Source organism: Mobula hypostoma, chromosome 7 (assembly GCF_963921235.1).
Source record: "Mobula hypostoma chromosome 7, sMobHyp1.1, whole genome shotgun sequence".
In the NCBI taxonomy this organism is placed as follows: Eukaryota; Metazoa; Chordata; class Chondrichthyes; order Myliobatiformes; family Myliobatidae; genus Mobula; species Mobula hypostoma.
The window spans coordinates 146,433,685-146,458,649 of NC_086103.1; the positions used below are offsets into that span (position 1 = coordinate 146,433,685).

The 24,965-nt window shown below is 39.0% G+C and overlaps 1 protein-coding gene across 6 annotated transcripts in view; it reads left to right on the plus strand.

The window, feature by feature from the left end:
* Window positions 1-13,642, plus strand: part of cdk8 (cyclin dependent kinase 8) — a 117,283-nt gene extending 103,641 nt beyond the window's left edge. For 5 of the 6 annotated variants that reach the window (XM_063052878.1, XM_063052880.1, XM_063052881.1 and 2 more), the window contains 5 exons: window positions 4,743-4,815; window positions 6,644-6,741; window positions 8,240-8,318; window positions 8,668-8,826; window positions 11,647-13,642. In XM_063052878.1, the coding sequence (XP_062908948.1) occupies window positions 4,743-4,815; window positions 6,644-6,741; window positions 8,240-8,318; window positions 8,668-8,826; window positions 11,647-11,772 (535 nt within the window). In that variant the 3' untranslated portion in view covers window positions 11,773-13,642. The remainder of the gene's footprint in view (window positions 1-4,742; window positions 4,816-6,643; window positions 6,742-8,239; window positions 8,319-8,667; window positions 8,827-11,646) is intronic. The other variant, XM_063052879.1, reaches the window with a different exon arrangement.
* Window positions 13,643-24,965: the final 11,323 nt, after the last annotated feature.

Genomic DNA, 24,965 nt, shown 5'->3' on the forward strand with positions numbered 1-24,965 from the left:
GCAAACTAGAGGGCCTGAAGGTAGATAAGTCCCCTGGCTCTGATGGGATGCATCCCAAGGTTTTGGCGACGGTTATAGTAGACACGTTGGTAATCATTTACCAAAACTCTCTAGACTCTGGGCAGGTCCCGGCGGATTGGAAGACTGCAAATGTCATGCCACTATTTAAAAAAAGGATGTAGGCAAAAGACGGGCAACTATAGGCCAGTTAGCTTAACGACTGTAGTCGGAAAATGCTTGAAGCTGTCATTAAGGAAGAAATAGCGAAACATTTAGAAAGGAGTGGTTCCATTAGACAGACGCAGCATGGATTCAGAAAGGACAGGTCCTGTTTGACAAACTTACTGGAGTTCTTTGAGGACATAATGAGTGCAGTGGATAGAGGGGAACTAGTGGATGTCGTATACTTGGATTTCCAGAAGGCGCTCGATAAGATGCCACACGAGACTTATAAATAAGACAGGGATGCATGGAGTTGGAGGAAGTGTATTGGCATTGATAGTGAATTGGTTAACCAGTAGAAGACAGAGAGTTGGTATAAATGGGTATTTCTCTGGTTGGCCGTCAATGGTGAGTGGGGTGCCGCAGGGGTCGGTGCTGGGCCCACAGCTGTTTACCATTTACATTGATCATTTGGAAGAGGGGACTGAGTGTAGTGTAGCAAAATTTGCTGATGACTCTAAACTAAGTGGAAAAGCAAATTGTACAGAGGATGTGGAGAGTCTGCAGAGGGATATAGATAGGTTAAGTGAGTGGGCCAAGGTCTGGCAGATGGAATACAGTGTTGGTAAATGCAAGATCATCCACTTTGGAAGGAATAACAGAAGAGCAGATTATTATTTAAATGGTGATAGATTGCAGCATGCTGTTGTGCAGAGGGACTTGGGAGTGCTTGTTCATGAATCACAAAAAGTTGGCTTGCAAGTACAACAGGTTATTAAGAAAGCAAACAGGATGTTGGCCTTCATTGCTAGAGGGATTGAATTCAAGAGCAGGGAGGTCATGCTGCAACTATACAAGGTACTGGTGAGGCCGCACCTGGAGTACTGTGTGCAGTTCTGGTCTCCATACTTGAGGAAGGATATACTGGCTTTAGAGGCAGTGCAGAGGAGGTTCACCAGGTTGATTCCAAGGATGAGGGGGTTAACCTATGAGGAGAGATTGAGTCGCCTGAGACTATACTCTCTGGAGTTCAGAAGAATGAGAGGGGATCTTATAGAAACAGACAGAATTTTGAAAGGGGTAGATAAGATAGAAGTAGGAAAGTTGTTTCCATTGGTAGGTGAGACTAGAACTAGGGGACATTGCCTCAAGATTCAGGGGAGAAGATTTAGGATGGAGATGAGGAGAAACTGTTTTTCCCAGAGAGTGGTGAATCTGTGGAATTCTCTGCCCAGGGAAGCAGCTGAGGCTTCTTCACTAAATATATTTAAGATGCAGTTAGATAGATTTTTACATAGTAGGGGAATTAAGGGTCATGGGGAAAAGGCAGGTAGATGAAGCTGTGTTTATGGACAGATCAGCCATGATCTTATTGAATGGTGGGGCAGGCTCGATGGGCCACATGGCCTACTCCTGCTCCTATTTCTTATGCTCTTATGTTCTTTTGAACTGGAGGCGATTAGGGTGCGTAAGGTAAAAGAACCCTTTGGAACCAGTGATCACAATATGATTTGAGTTCAACTTGAAATTTGATAGGGAGAAAGTAAAGCCTGATATAACAGTATTTCAGTGGAGTAAGGGAATTACAGTGGTATGAGAGAGGAGTTGGCCAAAGTAAATTGGAAAGAGATGCTGGCAGGGATGTCAGCAGAGCGGCAATGGTGTGTGTTTCGGGGAAAAATGATCAAGGCGCAGGACGCAATTATTCCAAAAATGAAGAAATACTCAAATGGTAAAGTAGTACAACTGTGGCTGACAAGGGAAGTCAAAGCTATTGTAAAAGCAAAAGAAAGGGCATACAACAAACCAAAAATTATTGGGAAGTTAGAGGATTAGGAAGTTTTTAAAAACCTACTGCAAGCAACTGAAAGAATCATTAGGAGGGTAAAGATGAATATGAAAGTAAGGTAGCAAACAATATCAAAGTGGATGGTAAGAGCTTTTTCAAGAGATGAGAGTGGACATAGGACCACCAGAAAATGATGCCAGAGAAATAATAACGAGGAACAAGGAGATGGCCAATGAACTAACTGAGTATTTTGCATCAGTCTTCACTGTGGAAGACACTAGCAGTGTGCCTGATGTTGAAAGTTGTGAGGGAAGAGAAGTGAGTGCAGTTACTATTACAAGGGAGAGGGTGCTCAAAAAGCTGAAAGTCCTAAGAGTACATAAGTCACTCGGACCAGATAAACTTCACCCTAGGGTTCTAAAAGAGGTAGCAACAGAGATTGGGAAGGCATTAGTAATGATCTTTCAAAAATCATTGGACTCTAGCATGGTGCCAGAGGAGTAGAAAATTGCAAATTTCATTCCACTCTTTAAGAAAGAAGGAAGGCAGCAGGGAGGAAATTATAGTCCAGTTAATCTGATTTCAGTGATTGGGAAGATATTGAAGTCAATTTTTAAGGATGAGATTTTGGAGTACTTGGACTTGGAGACACAGTATAAGATAGGACAAAGTCAGCATGGTTTCCTTCAGGGAGAATCCTGCCTGACGAACCTGTTGGAATTCTTTGAGGAGATTACAAGTAGGATAGATAAAGGGGATGCAGTGAATGTTGTATATTTGGACTTTCAGAAGGCCTTTGACAAGGTGCCACGCATGAGGCTGCTTACCAAGTTGAGAGCCCATGGTATAACAGGAAAGTTACTAAGATGGTTAGAGCACTGGCTGATTGGTAGGAGGCAGTGAATGGGAATAAAAGGAACCTGGTCTGGTTGGCTGCCAGTGATTAGTGGTGTTCTGCAGGGGTCGGTGTTGGGACCACTTTTTTTTATGCTGTAGTTAAATGATTTAGATGATGGAATAGATGGCTTTGTTGCCAAGTTTGCAGAAGATATGAAGATTGGTGAAGGGGCAGGTAGTGTTGAGGAAACAGATGGGATACAGAAGGACTTAGACAGATTAGGAGAATGGGCAAGAAAGTGGCAAATGAAATGCAATGTTGGAAAAGGCATGGCCATGCACTTTGGTAGTAGAAATAAATGTGTGACTATTTTCTAAACGGAGAAATCCAGGAATCTGAGATGCAGGGGGACTTGGGAGTCCTTGTGCAGAACACCCTGAAGGTTAACTTGCAGGTTGAGTCAGTGGTGATGAAGGCAAATGCCATGTTAGCATTCATTTCAAGAGGTCTAGAATACAAGAGCAAGGATGTGATGCTGAGGCTTTATAAGGCATTGATGAGGCCTCACCTTGAGTATTGTGAACAGTTTTTGGCCCCTCATCTTAGAAAAGATGTGCTGGCATTGGAGATGGTCCAGAAGAGGTTCGGAAGGATGATTCCAGGAATGAAAGGGTTATCATACGAGTGATACATTTGATGGCTCTGGGTCTGTACTTGCTGGAATTCAGAAGGATGAGGGGGTATCTCATTGAAACCTTTTGAATGCTAAAAGGCCTAGATGAGTAGATGTGGAAAGGATGTTTCCCGTGGCGGGAGAGTCTAGGACAAGAGGGCACAGCCTCAGAGGGGCGCCCTTTGAAAACAGAGATGTGGAAAAATATCTTTAGCCAAAGTGTGGTGAATTTGTGGAATTTGTTGCCACATGCAGCTGTGGAGGCCAGGTCATTGGTGTATTTAAGGCAGAGATTGATAGGTTTTTTTGATTGGACATGACATCTAAGATTATGGGGAGAAGGCTGGGAACTGGGGCTGAGGAGGAGAAGAAAAAAAGGGATCAGCCATGATCGAATGGTGGAGTAGACTCAATGGGTCAGATGACCTAATTCTGCTCCTATGTCTTATGGTCTTATAACAATCTACCATGCAAAGTTTAAACCATAAAAGAAAGGTTATAGACAGAGTGATTGAAGTGCAGTAGACAAGATGCATTGATATATTTCTATTTGTGGAGGTGAAAGTGGTAAGAAACAGTATTATCTGAACTGAGGTGTGGTTATGTTTATAAACCATGGTCGCTTCCTGCAGAATTTAAATGTGTGGAGGTGAGATTCATTGGCAGAGAGAGAGAGAGAGAGATTCGGAGTGATACAAAAAGAAATAGACAAGTCAGCCACGTAAGACTGTAGCACTAGTTTTCTTCATAATAGAATCTCATTCAAACCATTCAAATAACTACATTTCAAGATTATTTGTGGCTAAGAATTCTTATTAAAACCATATTCCTCTCACTATTTATTAGAACGTTAAAATTGCTTCATATTCTAGCAGTTTCATTGAACTGGGGAACATACAGCAAAACTGTGATGATCCATGATCTGACCATTCAGAAATCCGAATCATTTGGCATCTGGATCACAAGAAACTATATGCAACACACTCCCTCTCCATTTACTGGAGCCCCTGTTCTGGTTATTGCTTTCCAATCACCAGGGTTCCTGTTCCCAGCATCCCTTCTAAAAGAGCCCTTTTAATTTTTCACTTCTGACCAAATTTCTTGATTCATTGGCCTATGAAGAATTTCACTAATTCCCGAAAACCACTGAACCCATTATGGTGGATACAAATGTGAGGAAAACTAATGCTAACTTCCCATAGAAAAAAAGGACGTTTTTTTTCTTTGTGTAACTCAGTGTTTCAAAGTGGTAATGATTTGTGTTTTTTTTTTGTTTCCAGTTATACTAACTGCAGCCTTATCAAATATATGGAGAAACATAAAGTAAAGCCAGATAGCAAAGCTTTTCATTTGGTAAGTCTCCAATTTAACTTTATATACTCATTGTATGCACAGTTGTAGAAAGAAATTCAAGATGCAAAACAAATTAATTACGTGCCTATGTTACCTATAAAGGTACAACATAATGTAAACTTATTACGCACCATAATTTTACTCTCTTTATAGTACATCCAACATATTAAATAACCAAATAAAAATAAACAAGCAGAGTAATGATTTGGAGTAAATCATTATTCATTAATGAGGTGCAGAATAATCTAAAATATTTGCAGAGTGTGCATTTTCCAGTAGTGTTGAATAAAAATTAGGATGCAGCATGGCTTCAGATGATTATCCTGTCATGCTGCCATGTGAGATAAGGAAAAGGTGGTCATTAAGAATAAAAAGTAATTTTAAAGAACATAGAGTGTATATTTGTGGTCTTCTGCTGCTGTAGCCCATCCACTTCAAGGTTCAATGTGTTGTGCATTCAGAGATGTTCTTTTGTACACCACTGTTGTAACATGTAGTTATTTGAGTTACCGTCACTTCCCTGTCATCTTGAACCAGTTTTCCCCTCAGCTCCTCATTAACAAGACTTCTTCGCCCACAGAACAACTGCTCACTGGATATTTTGTTTTTCACGCCATTCTCTTTAAACTCCAGAGAAGGTTGTGTGTGAAAGTCCCAGGCAATCGGTAGTGTCTGAGATACTCAAATCACCCTGTTAGGCACCAACAATCATTCCATGGTCAAAGCCACTTCGATCACGTGTTTTCCATTCTAATGCGTGATCTGAATAACAGCTGAAATTCTTGACCATGTCTGCATGCTTTTATGCATTGTGGTGTTGCCACATGATTAGCTAATTGGATACTTGCATTTACGACCAGATATACCTAATAAAGTGGCCACTGAGTGTGTAAGTTCTTCCAGTTTTGCCCTCAAGAACATCCCTGATTTAAATCATAATACACATTGAACAATTACTTACAGCTGCAAGGGCCAAAGGCTTTGGAAAGCCTTTCCTCAGTCTCTTCGCTTTTCTTCCTTTAATACATTTGTTTGATCCAATTCATTTCTTTTTCTGTCACCTCCACTTGCACCTCCTTATGTGGCTCAATGTCAAATAATCACATTATGATATTTTACTGCATTAAAGGTGCCACATGATTAAGTTGTTGTTGAGATTCTATTATTTGTTTTGTTAATATTAAAAGGAGCTTTGGCTAAAACAAACAAAAAAATCACTTTCTGGCAGATTCTCATTTAAGAACCATAATGGATTAACCATTTTAATGTTTAACAAACAAATAAAGAAATTGGAGTTTCTGAAAATTGTAAACAAGTCAAACAAATACATCGGAGAAAATAATGGAAACAGTCAGCAGGTCTAAGCTAAACCTTGTACAAGAATGTTGAACTGCATTGTTGACGTAATTGTAGTAGCATCATGGATTTAAATGCAGACCCTGTCTAACATCTCAAGATATTTTAATCACTTGGAGAACTCTACTTAAATAATAATTCATTGTCATATAAATGGTACTTTTGATAGCAACTTTAATTTTAATATAATTTCCATATGTTGTCTTTAAATATTTGACAACTGATCTTTTTTAAAAAACTAGACTCTATTGCATTACAATTGCACTTTTCTCCATATATCAATTTGAATGTCCGAAAAATATCAAGCAATCCACCTGCTTTTCTGGCTATATGATTCCCAAATGTAATGATTTGAACTGGCTGTAGTGAGAGGGGAGGGAGGTGGTATGAAAAATGATGCCATAGTCATCATTAATTTTGGTGACTACCATCACAATTAATAGTTTTTCTTGTAATCTCTACTCAATTTCAGCTTCAGAAGTTACTCACAATGGACCCAACCAAGAGAATTACCTCAGAACAGGCTATGCAGGACCCCTACTTCCTTGAAGACCCACTCCCAAAATCAGAGTATGTTGACTCCATTTGTTACAAAAACCTTTTAACAACAACTTATACTTGTATACACCTTTAATGTAGATTAACTTCCCAAGATGCTTAATAGAGGTATAATCAGAATAAATGGACGCTGAGCCAAAGAAATGGATGGAAATATGGCCAAAAGCTTTCGCCAATGGTTTTTTTAATGAAAATTTGGGGGGGAAAATGGACCAAGTTAGGTGCCACTAAAGTGTAGCAGTTAGCGCGACACCATTACAGCCTGGAGTGTTGGAGCTCAAAGTTCAATCCCAGCATCCTCTGTAAGGAGCTTATACTTCTACCCGTGGAAAGCATTGGTTTTCTTTGACTACTCCAGTTTCCTCCCATGGTCCAAAGATGTACAAGTTAATTGGTCATTGTAAATTGTCCTGTGATTAGGCTAGTGGTTGCTAGGGAAGTGTAGTTCAAAGGGCCCATTCTACACTGTATCTCTAAATAAATAAAAAGGTGGTGGTGAGCAAGTTGATCAAGGAATTCTGTAGCTCGGGGCCTAAATGCCAGGGGTAGAGTAGATTAGAAATGGGGAGAGATGAGGATCTTTTAAATTGGAGGCATTGATAGAAATAAGTCAACACAGGTCAACAAAGACATAAAAGATATCTGAGCAGGTGGGAAATGGAATAGACGCAGCAGAGTTGGAGCTGAAATCTGTACACAGCAGAGATGGTAGGCCAGCTAGAAGAGCATCAAGTTGCAGGTTCAGAGATGGCAATCTGAATAAAGACTCTGATCGTAGATGTCTTTAAAATATGGAAGTGCTCATTCTACCCAAACAATGCATCCAAACCCATTTAATGAAATAAATGTCTACGCCATTCTATTAACACACATCAAAGTTGCTGGTGAACGCAGCAGGCCAGGCAGCATCTCTAGGAAGAGGTACAGTCGACGTTTCAGGCCAAGACCCTTCGTCAGGACTCGGCCTGAAACGTCGACTGTACCTCTTCCTAGAGATGCTGCCTGGCCTGCTGCGTTCACCAGCAACTTTGATGTGTGTTGCTTGAATTTCCAGCATCTGCAGAATTCCTGTTGTTTACGCCATTCTATTGTCGGTTTGGTGTATCGGTTAACTTACATAATTAATATAGATCATATAGGTAATTTTCTGAAGTGATGAAAAATATTCATCGACATAAGGTTTTATTCCTAGCCTTTTAATATTTACAAAACATACTCTTTTTGGAGTACTAATTTCCACAGCCAACATTTATATATAACAATACCGCAGCTCTCTATTGCCTTGCCAATAAAAAAAACAATTTGCATTAAGTGACCAGTTTGTTTTGCCTCCTCATCAATCGGTTTGTACTGACATACAGTATCAGTTCTCCAGTAGAAAATTCTATTATGGGATTGGAAATAATATTTTCTTGTCTTCCTTTCCCTGTAGATATAAAAAAAACACATTGAGATAAGTTGCTGGGTATAATTATGAACCTCAGTGTATTTTGTCTGTTCAATTTTGCAGTGTATTTGCTGGTTGTCAGATTCCCTATCCAAAACGAGAATTTCTTACAGAAGATGAACCTGATGATAAAGGAGAAAAGGTAGGTGTAAAGAACAAAACATTTGAATAAGTTTCTGTATATCATTGGTTCCTTGAAATGAAACAGAATTAAATTGATGTATTGATGTATTTGCAGTTCAACGAATAAAATTGCACTGTGACAGCATGTAGTATCGTAGATATTATTTAGCTCTGATATAAAGGCAACTTAAGGTAATTGCCTTTTTTTGACTGAGTATTTATTTTTGGTACAGCAAAGAAGCTTGCATTAATGTCCAATAAATTGTAAAATTTTCTACTTAAGATTTTGCTCAGCAAATAGAATCATAATTGTGAATATTAGAATATGCTGGTTCAGATTTCTCTTTATTTTATCTTCATAAATTGAGAAGAACCAACAGCAACAACAAGGCAATAATCACACTAATGGAGGTGGCCATCCAGGGAACCAAGACAACAGTCACACACAAGGACCCCCTCTCAAGAAAGTCCGAGTTGTCCCCCCTACCACTACCTCAGGTGGACTTATCATGACCTCAGATTACCAGGTACAGAACTCACTATTGCTTTTAAAAGCTTTGGTTGTTTATAGCAACACACATTACACGTCGGTGAATTTCAGCAAATCGGGCAGCATCTATGCAAGGAAATAAACAGTCAACATTTCAGGCCGATTCCATTCATAAGGACTAGAAAGGTCTCATTTCAAAATGTCGGCTGTTTATTCCCCTCCGTAGATGCTGCTTTGCGGAATTCCTCCAGCACTTTGGGTCTGTTACTGAACATTTCCAGCATCTATAGAATTTCTTGTGCTTCTGCTTGTTTATAGTCACTTGTTCTCTATTTTTTTCCTAAAACTAGTAAATCTGGCTATTTTTTAAAAATCAAACTTGAGCATTGTAAAGGAGTACTTAATGTAAAATTTTAAGCGCATATAAGGGAATAAACGGGACCTTTTCAGAATGGCAGGCGGTGACTAGTGGGGTACCGCAAGGCTCAGTGCTGGGACCCCAGTTGTTTACAATATATATTAATGACTTGGATGAGGGAATTAAGTGCAGCATCTCCAAGTTTGCGGATGACACGAAGCTGGGTGGCAGTGTTAGCTGTGAGGAGGATGCTAAGAGGATGCAGAGTGACTTGGATAGGTTGGGTGAGTGGGCAAACTCATGGCAGATGCAATTTAATGTGGATAAATGTGAAGTTATCCACTTTGGTGGCAAAAATAGGAAAACAGATTATTATCTGAATGGTGGCCGATTAGGAAAAGGGGAGGTGCAACGAGACCTGGGTGTCATTATACACCAGTCATTGAAAGTGGGCATGCAGGTACAGCAGGCGGTGAAAAAGGCGAACGGTATGCTGGCATTTATAGCGAGAGGATTCGAGTACAGGAGCAGGGAGGTACTACTGCAGTTGTACAAGGCCTTGGTGAGACCACACCTGGAGTATTGTGTGCAGCTTTGGTCCCCTAATCTGAGGAAAGACATCTTTGCCATAGAGGGAGTATAAAGAAGGTTCACCAGATTGATTCCTGGGATGGCAGGACTTTCATATGAAGAAAGACTGGATGAACGGGGCTTGTACTCGTTGGAATTTAGAAGATTGAGGGGGGATCTGATTGAAACGTATAAGATCCTAAAGGGATTGGACAGGCTAGATGCAGGAAGATTGTTCCCGATGTTGGGGAAGTCCAGAACGAGGGGTCACAGTTTGAGGATAGAGGGGAAGCCATTTAGGACCGAGATTAGGAAAAACTACTTCACACAGAGAGTGGTGAATCTGTGGAATTCTCTGCCACAGGAAACTGTTGAGGCCAGTTCATTGGCTATGTTTAAGAGGGAGTTAGATATGGCCCTTGTGGCTACAGGGGTCAAGGGGTATGGAGGGAAGGCTGGGGCGGGGTTCTGAGTTGGATGATCAGCCATGATCATAATAAATGGCGGTGCAGGCTCAAAGGGCCGAATGGCCTACTCCTGCCCTATTTTCTATGTTTCTATATTTCCATATTTCTTTAACATTTCGTTTTTGACATACTTAACTGAAATAAAACAAAAAGAGTAACAACTTTCAAAATAAGGTGAAGAATTTTTTTAATCAACAAAATTAGATTTCACTGTCTTGTTAATTTTCTTGAATAGTTTTATAGTCATAGAACACTACAGTACAGAAAAAGGCTTTTCAGCCCATCTAGTCTGTGCCGATCTATTAATCTGCCTTGTCCTATCAACCTGTACCTGAACCATAGTCCTCCATACCCCTCCTATCCCCCATCCACCACTTCTAGCAGCTCATTCCACACTCTCACCACCTTGAGTGAAGAAGTTCTCCCCAATGTTCCCTTTAAACATTTCACCTTCTAGTCTCACCCAACCTCAGTAGAGAAAGCCTGCTTGTATTAACCCTATCTGTACAGTTCACAATTTTGTATATCTCTACTCAATGTCTCCTCACTCCAGGGAATGAAGTCCTAACTGATTCAGCCTTTCCCTAACTCAGGTTCTCAAGTCCCGGAAATATCCTTGTAAATTTTCTCTGTGCTCTTTCAATTTGTCCACTATTACTGTAATTTGTTCTCCAAAAGTGCATTATGTCATGTTTGTCTGCATTAAATTCCATCTGCCATTTTTCATCCCATTTTCCCAGCTGGTGCAGATCCCACTGCAAGCTTTCATCGCCTTCCTCACTGTCCATTGCACCCCCAATCTTGGTGTCTCCACTTGTGTTCTTTCATAGATTTTAAAAGTCTGAATGTACTTCTTTAAAGCAAGATCCTTAAAGATACATGATATAAAAAGTTGTAAAAATATCACTTTTTTTGTATACTTCCTTTTATACTTCCAAATTGTTAATTTTTAGTACTTTTTTTTCCCAATTCAGGAGTTTCATCAGATAAGATTGACAATGATTTATTCCCATGCAAATTTTATTAATCTCTCATTGTTAGTTTTCCATTGAACATGCGATATCTGCTTTGCTTTAAAAAATGTGAGTAGATGGAGTGATGTACAGGTTCCCAGAATATGCCGGGGTTCTGTTCCTGTGAATATTTCATAACTTTAACAGTTCGCAACTTGGAAATGCAGCCATGAATCCAGTTCCCATATGGCAGAAGAGGTACAGTCAGCAAATCCAAAATGCTCATTTATATTTATGAGCTATACACAAGTCAGGTGGTTGTAAGCTGAGACGAACCTGTATTTTAAATAAAATTTCTGTGCAGTAAGACATGGATTTAGTTGAGATAATATTTGTCGATCTGTTAGATCATTTAAGCAGTTCAAATTGATCTGTTTTTCACTATAGTACTTAATTCTGCTTTTTTCCCCTAAGTATTAAAACATATTTTGTTATTTTTCTTTTTAAAGCGATCCAATCCACATGCTGCATATCAGAATCCTGGACCAAGCACATCACAACCACAAAGCAGCATGGGATATTCAACTACCTCCCAGCAGCCTCCACAGTACTCACACCAGGCACACCGGTACTGAGCTGTAGTTATTCCCAAGATCATGGCCCTCGCTGTGGCTATAGACTGAACATATGGCTGGCAGCCTTGGTGTGGCTCAGATCCCAAGAATGTACTGTATAACCACATTAGCCAACTCCTTTTGTTTCCACAGATGGAGTAGTGTATCCACAATGTAAAGTACTTGGGATAGACTTGAAAGGAGAGCTCTAGCACAGTTTGTGTTTATTGACATGCTGCTTCTATAGTTTACTTGACCTGCTTTTTAAGACCAATTACTTTTTCCCCTTTTATGGTTACAAATTGTAGCAGTTTAAACAGTGAATGTACAACAATGATTTCTAACTTTGGTGGTGAATGTTCTTGCTGCTTATCAATGTTCTACCATAGCAAGAAAAAATTCTTCTAAAATGGTACTTGAAGAGCAGTTACGTTTGATGGTCAAGGTATTCATTATGCATAATGTACTTTATATGGTACAAATTTCACATCTGGCTGTATTTTGTGGTTGGTCACGTCTTTCAGTGTTTTACCTTTTTAATGTGTTTGCAGCACCAAACTGCAGTATGTAAGCTTCATAATTTATCAACTGATTATACCCTCCAAAGGACTCCAGCCTGGCAGTTTATGAACTTTGCATTTACATTGTTCAAACATACCTTCACCTGATTCTACCCCCATATTTACAAACTGACTTTGACTTAAAACAGCTGCTACCCTTAATTTTACCAACAGTAGATGAACTGTACTGAGTATTGCATCTGTGATGTTTATCCAGATTTTCAAGGGAGAATTACCTTGGACAGTGTTTATTTTTTTTTGTATGTGTTGCTGACTTGTGAGCAAACAAAAAGCATGTGGTGTCTCCATGTTTTCAGCTTCAGCTCAAATATTTTGTCATGAGTTTATAAAGCTGGGTTTGTGTAGTGGATTTTCTTTTTGTTGGGTCAATTTTTAAAAATAATGTAAATGCTTTTATTGAGTGCCCTTAAGATGAGTGTGAGATGTAGAAGAGCCTTAGAATTCATTTAAAAATGTAACAATTGTATTGTACCATTTTACATGAAGCAAGTATTCTGAAAATAAATTTTGAAAATTATGGTAGTAACTTTACTACTAAAATTTTATTAAGTACTTTGGACGGTGTTATGTTTTGAATGAAAATTCCATAGATACCAGCTTACAAAAGTAAAATATTATGATGGAATTCAGACTTGGAAACAAGAGAATACTGGAAAAATTTGAATCTAGCTTGCTGCGTATCTGTTTACATGGATGGCTGGAACTTTAAGCTGGATAGTTGTACTGTATAGTTTTCATTACATTTTGCACTGCTGTTGGTTTTCCCAGCTGTTTAAAAATGTGAAAACTTTCCATTCGTCACTTCAACAAATACATTTGATTGGTTTACATATCTCAGCAGTCATAAGTAATTTTGTGAATACTCTTATTTGGTGGATAATATTTTTAAGCATTAGTTTCAGTATTCCAGACTGATTTCTAATGTCCCCTTTTTATAGTTATTGCCTTAATCATGAGTTTGCTTATAACATAGCTTGCCTAAGCACTTTACTTTTTTATTCTAAATTGGGATTTCCAGTTTAATTATGTAGCCAGGCAGCCATATTCTGCTTTAAAAAAGCCTATTTCTGTAATGTTATGCTTTCACAGCTTTCTTACTACCACAATGATTTAAAAAAAACAAATTGAAGGGATAGTGAATAGATGAGATGCAGAATGTACACTAACCCTGAAAGTTTGTCTTAGATTCACCTGTGGGTAGCTCAAGGGTGCCTCTTAGTGGATCAATGAAGGAACAGCATTGATGCTGTCTGGGTTGAAGATGGCTTGAATGTGCAAATTTTAAGTGTTAAAATATTTATTAAAAATCATTTGTGAACTAAATAAAATTGTATCAACATTTTTCATTTTTCTCACGGATTCTCCGTCTTCTCTCATTCCCGCTTCCCGCCTGCCCTCCCCCCAGCTCCTGCACCCTTTAATTGCTAATGTTGTGCTTTTGGTTGAGAACTTTATTGACTTCAGCAAGGCCTTTGACAAGGTGAGATTCCAGTCTGGAAGATTAGATGACATGGGATCCAGGAGAAGCTAGCCAATTGAATACCAAATTGGCTTGGTGGACAGAGACAGAGGGTGATAATAAAGGGTTATGAGATTGGAGGCCCATGATCGGTTGTGTATCACAGGGATTGGTACTGCATCAACTGTTTGTTATCTGCATTAATGATGTGGATGATGATATTAACATGGTAAATAAATTTGCAGATGGCACCTAAATTGGACAATGAAGGTCCAATTTTCTAAGGTTACAACAGGATCCAGAATGGCAGTTTGAATTTAACTTGGACAATTATGACACGTTACATTTTTACCATCACAACGGACATCGCAGTCCATGGTCAGAAACCTTAGATGGTGCAGCAGTTGAAATATCTGGGGGCAATCATCAGTGATGATGGATCAAGACCAGAAGTCATGGCAAGAACAGCACAGACAATAACTGCACTATCCAAACTCAAGACAATATGGAGGGACAGCAACATCACCATGAAGTACAAGATCAGACTCCTGCGTGCATAGGTATTCTCCATCTTCCTGTACGCATGCGAGACATGGACCCTCACAGCAGAGCTACAGAGGAAGATACAGGCATTGGAAATGAGATGCTATCGCAACATCTTGGGCATCTCATACTCAGACCACATCACAAATGAGCAGGTCCACAAGACCATTCAGCACCACATTGGCCCCCATGAAGACATTCTCACAACAGTGAAGAAAAGAAAGCTGAGATGGTACGGCCACGTAACAAGATCCAGTGGCCTTGCAAAGACCGTTCTACAAGGAACTGTGGAGAGGAAAAGAAGAGGTAGACAGAGGAAAAGATGGACAGACAACATTAAAGAATGGACAGGGAAAACATTTGCGGTGACCCAGGCTCTGACATACAACCGCGACAGATGGAACAGACTGGTGCAAAGCTTGTCATGATGGCACCCCGGGGACTCCACCAAGAGTTAAGGGTGCGAGGAAGGATGGATGGATCTTGGGCAGTTCATTGTCAGGTTTAATATGACCTGGCATTTTTTGTGAAATTAGGACAGATCATGCTCAGTAAAAGTGGGGTCCAGGGGAGTTTTGTAGAACTGAGACACCAAGGGGTTACGGTATAGTTTTTTTGAAAGTGGCAATACAGTTAGGCTGAATAGTAAAGAGACATTTGGTACACTTACCTTCATTGGTCAGCATTGAGTGCAGGAGTTGGGACGTCACTACTTAGTGAGACTACTTGGAGTACAGTACACAGTTCTAGTTGGGAGGATGTCACTTAGTGAGACTACTTGGAGTACAGTACACAGTTGTAGTTGGGAGGATGTCATTTAGCTGGAAAGGGTACAGAAGACATTCATGAGGTTGTTACTGAGACTGGGGGATTGAATTAAAAGGAGAGATCGGATAAACCTGCGCTGTTGTCCATGGAACAATTGAGGCTGAGGGGAGACTTCAGAGGTTTATAAAACCATGATGGGTATGAACAAGGTTTTTCACCACCACAGGGTAGTCTGAAATTAGAGGATTTTCAGATGAAAAAAGGGGAAAGATTTAGAGGGCTTTCTCACACAGTGTGGTGGGTATGTGGAACAGTGTCAGAGGAAGTGGTAGATGCTGGTACAGCTACAACATTTAAAAGACACTTCAACAGGTTCTTGAATAGAAAAAGGTTTAGAGGGATATGGGCCAAATGTAGGCAAAAGACATCTTGGTCAGCAAGGGCTAAAGGGCCTGTTTCTGTGCTATGTAACTCCATGACTCTATAACCATTCTGGTCACTGCATTACTTGAAAGATGTGGCTACACCAGAGAGGGTGCTGAGGAAATCTGTAGAGATGTTGCCAAGACTGAGAAAGTTTTGCTCTGTGGAGCGACTGGCCAGTTTTTTTTTAATTGAGAGGGACAGTCAGCTTAGTGAAGACTTTATTGAGGAACCCCTGTAAAGTAAATAGGGAAGATATATTGCCCATTGCTGATAGTGTCAAAAACCAGGGGGCATTGACATAAAGTAATTGATGGAAGGGAGATGATGAAATCAGTTTTCAGCTAGAGGGGCCTGGAACATTCTACATGACATTAAGTGGAAACCATAATGATATTTAAAAAGTACTTGGATGTATACTGAGCTGTGATTGGCAGGTCCATGAACTTAGTGCTGGAAGGTGGGATTAGACTGGCTAGCTCCTTTTCATTTGATACAGACATGATGGGACTAAATGGCTTCCTACATAATACATTTTCTATGACTCTTACAGTTCCATTTCAGTTAAATTGCATTAGCTGATTTGACCTTTTTCTCTTGAACCAAATGATGCATGCCCATTTTACTGATCCTATTGTAAATCTTGTTCTTTTTCCCAATTTATGGGGTAAATACACTGAGTCTTAAAATGTATTCATTTTCACTAATAGGATTAAGACCTGCAGCAGGTACAGCGTTGGTACAGGAAATCTGTTGCATGCATTTTACAGTACTGTTGATTAACAGCTTCTTAATCCCTTGTACATTAAACTAAAAGCAATGTTCTTTTTTAATGGGCAGCAGTAGATAAGCATAATTTTAAAGTCAAAATTAAAGTGGAAAATACAGTTTACTTCAGAAATTATTTTTTTTACAAATTGACACAATTAACACTTAGTGGAGGCAGTGTATCAGATTAATTCTACCTGCTAATTATCAATATTTAGGCATTCAGTCAGCATTAATTGTGCAGCTGATTGTCTTAGCTCATCAGCAAGAAGCCAGGTTTTGTAAATAGCTGGCACCACATTCAGCTGCCTTCCATTGCTTAAAATCAATCTGTACTTAAAAAGAAAGTGCTTTGTGGATAAGCAGATGGTGGAAGTCAGTCAGGTGATTACAACCCAGTTGGACACAGCACCTAGAAGAGTGTGGACTTCAACCTTAAGTAGATGCTGTAGGTAGCCTTGGTGGGGAAGAGGGAAGTAATGTTGTTTTGCACAATGGCTAGAGGCTCTTCACACACTAAGTGAGACAGCTGCTGACTGATGTTATCTTCTGCTTGCCCTGCACATTTCCAATACATCATAATGTAGCATACTTAAGAATCCATTTCAAGGTGCCATTTGATGGATCTCACATTACTAATATGCACCGGCCAAGTTGAACAACAATTGGAAGCAAATGATCACCTATAGCAGTAAACAACAAGGATTTTGCAGCCAAATTTGACAGACCAGAACCCCTCAAAGCATGTGCAGTGGGACCAAGGTTCTATTGAATGTTAACACAACTTCTATAAATGTCAGTAGTATCCCCCGGAATTAACCCAAGAGCTTTTCTTATACTGTATTTGAATTTATAATCTGCTAAATAATCCTTGATAATGCTCAAAAAGCTTAATAAGCAAGGGTTTCCTTCATAATGTAGGTTTTATGGTACTATTAAATAATCTGTAATCTATCTTGAGAAATATAAATACATCCTCTTCCTTGTTTGAAGATGAAAAACGGGAAAGAGCAGGGAATAAAACAATAGCACTGTAGGTTAATCCTTTATTAGACCATTTTATCATTAGGCTTTTACTGCAACAGTTTACTCCGCAGGTATAACATTCCTGTTATGCTTAGGTGTTTTCATCGATCAAGGCATCTGAAGATTTTTTAAAAATCAAATGTTGGTACCATAATACCATTTGAAAAAGTTTCTTATAAAGGAGGCCAGTTTTCTATTGATTTCGATGCGCATCAGTAAGTGAAAGTACTTCAAGAGCAGTGTAAATGTAATGAAATGTAGTACGAAGTGGGATTAAACAAATAGGAGACTTTGATTATTTAGATCCTTAGAACAGATGTATCTGCCTTAGGACAATAGATGGTGGAAAGGAAACCAAACATCTGATTTGAGGAAAATTGTTCATTTGTACCAAAAGTAAAGAAACCAACACCTAGAAACCAGATTTCAAATAAAAATTAAACTGAAAGGGCAAGAACTTAACAATGCACATAATAGTAAAGCTGCTTCAAGCATTCTAAAATATAATGTGATTTATTTCATATATATGTTTTACACCCTGTTGGGTTTAAAGAATTCTAGTTAGCCACAGTATTTAAAATGTATCTCAACCTTTCAATTCTTCTATACATGTGATTAGCTTTATAAATAGCCATACAAGCATATTAGGCTGTTGAACACTCCTGGCTTTATGTTAATCACTTAATCCCAGCATCATCTGTATCTCATGTATTCATTCATATAGTGTCTCTGCCATGCATTTGTATTTGATTTCACTTTGGAAAAATATTCTTGATGTTTTTAACAAGCAGGTAAGTGGTTGGCAAAGTGAATTCCTTAAATGTAGTGTGGATATTAAATGTCACAGAAGTATTAACAATTTTTATAATGTAATTCAAGTGGTTTTGAAATTGTTAAAACGTAAAACTTCATATTTCTTTGTCCGTCATGAAGTATCCCTAAATAGGAGATGTTCATAATTTGATCCATGGCATGCAGAAATATAATTGCTCTAGCACTTCAGCAAATCCTACTGAAGAAATATTCACTGCTGTATTCCTGTTTTTACTGTTTTGGCAAATTCAATGATTCATTAATCTCTTTATAATGTCAAGTATAGTACAAATAAATACACATCTTCAGAGGCTGTAGTGCAATGGCAGTGCCATAACATCTTAGCTACTTAAAGTTCAATTCTTCCTTAACTGTGAAGTGGATCAAGGTAAATAATTCCCTGGCCCAACACATGTACATCCCACTGTAATAGGAAAGTCATGTTGTCCTGATAGTGCCTGATGACATCGTACCTGTGAATAAATATCCAAGAGCCTTTTGTTATCTCAAGAAGCTGTTAAAACCATGCCACAAATAATAAAAGCTCACCTGTTCTGTTTCAAGTTTGTTCACAGAACATGGCCACCGCATGGCAGTGCCAGCATCTAATGTCCATCCCCAATAGTCTTTGGACTGAAAAGGCATTTAAAAGTCAAATACATTAGTAAAGCTGGAATCATGTTTAGGTCAGACTGATGATAGCAAATTAGTAAACCACGTGGGTTATTATCATAATGTGGTAGTTTCAGTGTTGCTAATAGTGAGACTATCCTTTATTTTAAAAGATGATCCTGATTTTTACAATTTTTGTTTGAATTTAAATTTACACAGCTGCCATGGTGAGATGGGAAGCCATGTCTCAAGATGCAAGGTCCTGAAGTCTGGGACTGGTTGTCTATTAAGTTAACCATGCTATCACTAAAATCATTTGTATTGTTCAAATGTTAAATCCAGATTTTCACTTTAGAACCTTGTACTGAAAAATACATTTTTTGTAAAATAAATTACTATTTAGCAACCAGTTTTGCTCCATTTTGCTTTGGAATCATAGGTTGGAGATTCTTATAAACAAATCTCTCTGGTTTTGAAGTAGCAAGGTATGAGGACAGGATGTAGCACAGTTATTCTCACCTATGTGCTTCAGAGTGACCACCAAACATTGCAATAGCTCACTTCATAGGCTCCTAAGTGTATCCAGGCAAAAAAAAAATTAAAATCAGATGGCTAGACTACAGAGAAAAATTAATTTTATACCTGAAATTATCCAATTATTTATCAACAATTAAGATAACACTGTGGTTCAGAACAGCATATATAATTACTTGTTACTATACTATCGGAAGATGTGATTAAGTTAGTGAAGGGATTGTTAGAAATTCACAAGGATGTGCAGTAATTGAAGGTTTGAGTTATGGGTAGAGGCTTGAAAAGCTGTGACTGTTTCCTGGAACAGAGGCTGCTAAGGGGTGATCTATAGAGGTCTATAAAATCAAAAGGGACATTGATAAAATGGATAGTCGCAGACACTTTCCCTAGGGTAAGGAAACCTAAACTGGAGTGATTAAGTTTAAGGTGAGGGAAGAGACTTGGAGACCTGAGATCACATTTTTCTGCACCAAAGAAGGTGGGTTTGTGGAATGAGTTGCTAGAGGAAGTGGTAAAGTAGCTACGATGTTTAAAAGACTGATTTATGGATAGGAAACATTGATATGGACAAGTGAGACAAGCTCAGGAGGCATTTGGTTAGCATAGACTAGATGGGCCAAAGACTTGTTTCTGTGCTGTATAATTATGACTGAATTAGAATTCTTCTAATCCAGCATTTTAGAAAGTTGGGAGAAAGAATATAGGGATCTATTGATCTGCTAGTTTAACAGCTAAAAGGCTGCATCCATCGTTAAGGACTCCGATCACCCAAGACGTGCCCTCTTCTCATTGCTACCAGCAAGGTGGTGCTAGAGAAGCCTGAAGACACACATTCAATGTTTTAGGAACAGCTTCCTCCCCTCCACTGTCAGATTACCAAATGGACAAGGACCTCATGTACACTGCCTAAATATTGTATTTTTTTTATTTTGCTCTCACTTTGCACTACTTATTTTTTAAATATACTTAAATTATAGTCTTATAGATACATATTTAGAGTTTCTTAATGATGTATTGCTATGTACTGCTGCCACAAATCAACAAATATCAAACAAGTCTGACATGAAATCTGATTCTGATCGGTAGCAGAGAAAATGTGGCAATCTATAGGAAGTATGCAAAAACAATGATAAAGGGAACGAGCAGTTGGTTGGCATGGAGGTATGAAAGAGAAATCAATTTGTCTAAGAATCTGGACTGCTTGAATCTAAGGGAGAACCAGTGGATGTGATGTACTTGGACAAGGTCTCACACTGGAGGTTGGTTGATATTGGTTACGTAATGCCCTGGTTAAAATTTCCACTGCTATGCTGTGAGGTAGCTTATACTAGTTTTCTGTAAAAAGCAGTGTGCCATGCTGGAAAATGCATTTTGACCCATGTTGCCCATCTTAGGAATGCAAGTCAGCCAATCAGAATTGTGGCATGCGAGAGAAGTTTCTAGAGAGCAGTGGCAAAGAGTTTTCTGAAGGACAGTGTGGCGGCTTGGGGTCTTTTGGCGGGAGCTGTGGAGCAGAACAGAAGGAAAAATGCCACAGAATGCCGTGGGAAAGGGGAGTCTCCATTGCAAGAAGTGCTTTGTGCAGATGAATGGCTCCAAGGAGTTGAGGGATAGATGAGCTGCTGGAGGAAATGGTAAAGTAGCACACACAACTTACAATATTTAAAAATTGTTCACTCTAAGCACAGCCACACAAATGTGTGTGTCTGATGCTGATTAGAAACTGGCAACAGTCTTCTGGCCCAATTAAGCAGCATAGTGTCCCAGATAAACAAAGGGAATCCAAACTATTTTCCCCAATTAGATTTTGTTCTTTAAGAGTCATCCCAAATAATAAGCAGCCCCAATTAAATGGAATCCACTGTATTTACTCGGGGAGAAAATGTGTCGACATTTCAGGTCAAAAATCCTAACAGAATGGGAAGTGAGAGAAAATAGATATGTTCAAGAGGGAAATGAGTGGTGAAAACGGGGGGAAATGCTTGTGCCTTTAGGATTTTTAAAAATCTTTTTACCATGGCTTCCTCTATGGTAATTGACAGGGCTCCCCATCTTCTTGTACATTTGCTCACATCCTTCTCAGCCAGAACAAAGATAGTGTTGCTGCTATCCTCACCTTCCACCTCACCAGCCACATTTAACCAATCATCTTCCATAGTTTCTGTCACCTCTAAAGGTAATCCACCATATTTTCATCCCTTTCCTTTTCAGCAATTGAAAGGGAGACTTCTCTGTGGAATTCTCAAATTCACTCTTCCAAATCTACCAGTTCCTTGCAGCACTAACCCATTTAACCAGTAGAAATGCAACACCCTATTTCCACTATCCAGATAACCTAAACAGTCCTACCAAGTGAAGCAGCAGTTCACCTGTACTTCCTTCCAATTTAGTGAGATGCATTCAGTACTCACAATGAGAACTATTCTACATTGTTGGACCAAGTACAGACTGGGTAACTGCTTTGCATAACACCTCAGTCCAATCCCCAAGGGTAACCCTGAGCTTCCAGTTGCTTGTTACTTTAAGTGCACATCCCATCTCACACTGATCTCTCCACAGTCATCCATCTTCACTGTGCCAATGTTTCTCAATGAAGGAACACACCTGGATTTGTTTCTCTGGGTACACTGAAATTCTCTGCAGTTAACACTGAATTTAACAATTTCAGTTACTGTAACACCCTCTTTACACAAATGACTACTTTATTTCAATTTGTTTCATATTTTGTCTCCAATGGCACTGTTTACAGTAGTTACCTTCGGTCTGCACTGTATCACAGACATTCCTTCTTCTCTGCATTCAACCTGACTTAAACTTACATGAATTCTCACTTCTCCCGTTCTGATATTGGGTGTTGAAGATCTGAACCTTTGACTCGGTTTCTCTCCCCCACTAATGCTGTCTGACTCACTGATTACTTCCAGCACTCCATGCTTTTGTTTCAGATTTAGAGATCTAGGGATTTTCTCTGCATTATTTACAGTCTGTCATAGTGGCCCTTTGGCTGATTCATCTGTTGGGATATTTCAGAGTTACATCAAGAACAAATCACTTTGCTATAGTCTAAATTCAAAACAGTGAGTGAGATCAATAAATTTCATTCCCTAAGGAAATTAGTGAACCAAACAAGTTTATACAAATTATAATCACTATGGATTATTTTAGATTTTTAATTATAAATAACATTTCTGAATTTAAACACTCTCAATATCTTGAAACCCAAGAAAGACAACTTATCATCAAACTTCAATATCCCAAGTTCAAATCTCACCAAAGTCAAAGTCATGGGAAAAGTCCTCAGCTTTAAATTCTTGGGCATATCTGATAAGCTGTCCTGGACCCAGCACATACAGTAGATTCAAATACAAGAAATACATGCTGGCAATTTTACTTTCTTAGAAGATTAAGGCAACTTAACATGTCACTGAATACTTTCAACGAACTTTGACAGGGACTGTGCATTTGATGCAACAATGAAAAACAAAAGTTGCAGAGAGTACTGGATCCAGCCCAATAAATCATGGGTTTGCCTCAGAAAACCAGCACCCATCAAAGAACCCCAGCAAGGAAGCTATGCTATCTTCTCACTGCTATCATCAAGCAGAAAATATAGAAGCCTGAAGTCCCACACCATAAGTTCAAGAACTTCCATTCAACTATTTGGTTCACAAACAAACTTGTACAACCCTATTCACCATCTCAGTACAGGAACACTATGGTCACTTTGCACTACAATGGATTGTTTCCCCCTCCCTCCCCCCTGTTGGATAATTTATGTTTTTTTCTGTGAAGATTATGTCTCTAAGGCTATATGCCTGTGAAATAGAAACAATACTCAACAAATAACTGGTGGCTGTACGGTGGAAAAAGTGGTTGAGAAAGTACAACTTTAGGAGATACATTGACTCTGGACTTCATGAAGTGTCATGGCATCAGGTCAAACATAGGGAAGATCGCCTTCTGCCCAGCAGAATCAGCATCTTCTATGTCCTGGCACATATTCGCCAGTAACACTATCACTGCTGTAAGTGCAGAGATTGGTAGCAGCACTCAACAAGTTAGGCAGTATCTGTGGAAAGAGAAATGGAGATAACATTTCAGATTGAAGACCTTTTGTTAGAATTAGGAAAGAGCGAAACCAAGTCTAAGACCCAAGATGTTCTATGGATTGCACCTGACCTGGTGAGTGTTACCAGCATTTTCTGCTTTTGTTTCAGATTTGCAGCATCTTCAGTGGTTTTTATTTTCATTTGCCAGCAGATCATTGATGCTCAGATTGGGTTCTGCCTGGAATAATTGGCTTTCAATCTCACTACATTGTTGCTCCAAACACGGATAAAAGGACCAAATTTCAGAAGTAATATGTCAGTGACATCAAGGGAACCTTTGGACAAGCTGTAGCTAGATTTGAACAACATTCAATTAGTATTGATAAAACAGTAAATACTCTGCCATACAAAAAACATGAGGCAATGACCATATCTAAATAGAGAAAGTCAAGCCATATCTCCTTGAATTTTACTAGTATGTTGTTATTGAATACACAGTGATTAATACTCAGGGATGGAGGGATACTCAGAGGTTGAATATCTTTGAACATAGTTCGCCCCAAAACCTTCTCCACACTTAAACAGCAGAGCCTAGAATGTGATTGAATTCTCATCACTTACTTAGATGACAATCTCTCCAACATAAAGTTTAACAGCAACCAGTTCAGAAAAGCCCACTTAATGAGCAACCAAATATCTAATTAAACATTCAGTCACTCAATCAAATGGGCAACTTGGCTGTAGGTTGTACCATTAACAAGCAGAGGAATTTTCTCATCATTTTCAACACCACCATCCAAACCACAAAGCTCATGCATCTCAAAGGAAGTGGCCTCAAAAGAACATCATCTCTTTCAAGTTCCTTCCAAATTACACATCATCGTGACATGTCAATGTACCTTCATCATCACGAGGTCAAAATCTCAGAACTTTTACCTCCCAGCAAGGAAGTATATTCACCGTACAAGTGGTTGATAACCACCACTACATGAGATAAAAAGATTTTCTTCCCATTTGCTTCCACAATCCTGGAATGAATAAATTAAACTGTGGGTTTAATCTGATCTGGATTTTATTCTATATGTTTGTATGTTCTTTTTGTTTGTTTTCAAATCTAATTGTTTTGAGCTAGTCACATGTCTAAACTTTCTAATAATTTTGAAATTCAGATACAATGGAGGACAAATGGTCTTCACAGTTAAGCAACACACAAAAAATGCAGGTGAACGCAGTAGGTCAAGCAGCATCTATAGGAAGAGGTACAAGTTGACGTTTTGGGCCGGGATCCTTCATCAGGACTAACAAAGGGTCCTGGCCTGATACATTGACTGTACCCCTTCCTATAGATGCTGCCTGACCTGCTGTGTTCACCAGCATTTTTTGTGTATATTGCTTGAATTTCTAGCATCTGCAGATTTCCTCGTGTTCACAGTTAAGACTTGGCATAAATATTGAAAGTTGCAGGAAAAACTAGTAATCAAATCCTTGTGCAGTAATTAAAAAGGAATATTCAAATGTTCACTTGCTGGAGTCAGTAACAGCATGTCCTAATGCAGGATCTCAACAAGAAACATCAGCCATCACTTTGCTTTGACAATTGCTGCCTAACCCACTGACTTCCTCCAGCAGTTTAATTTT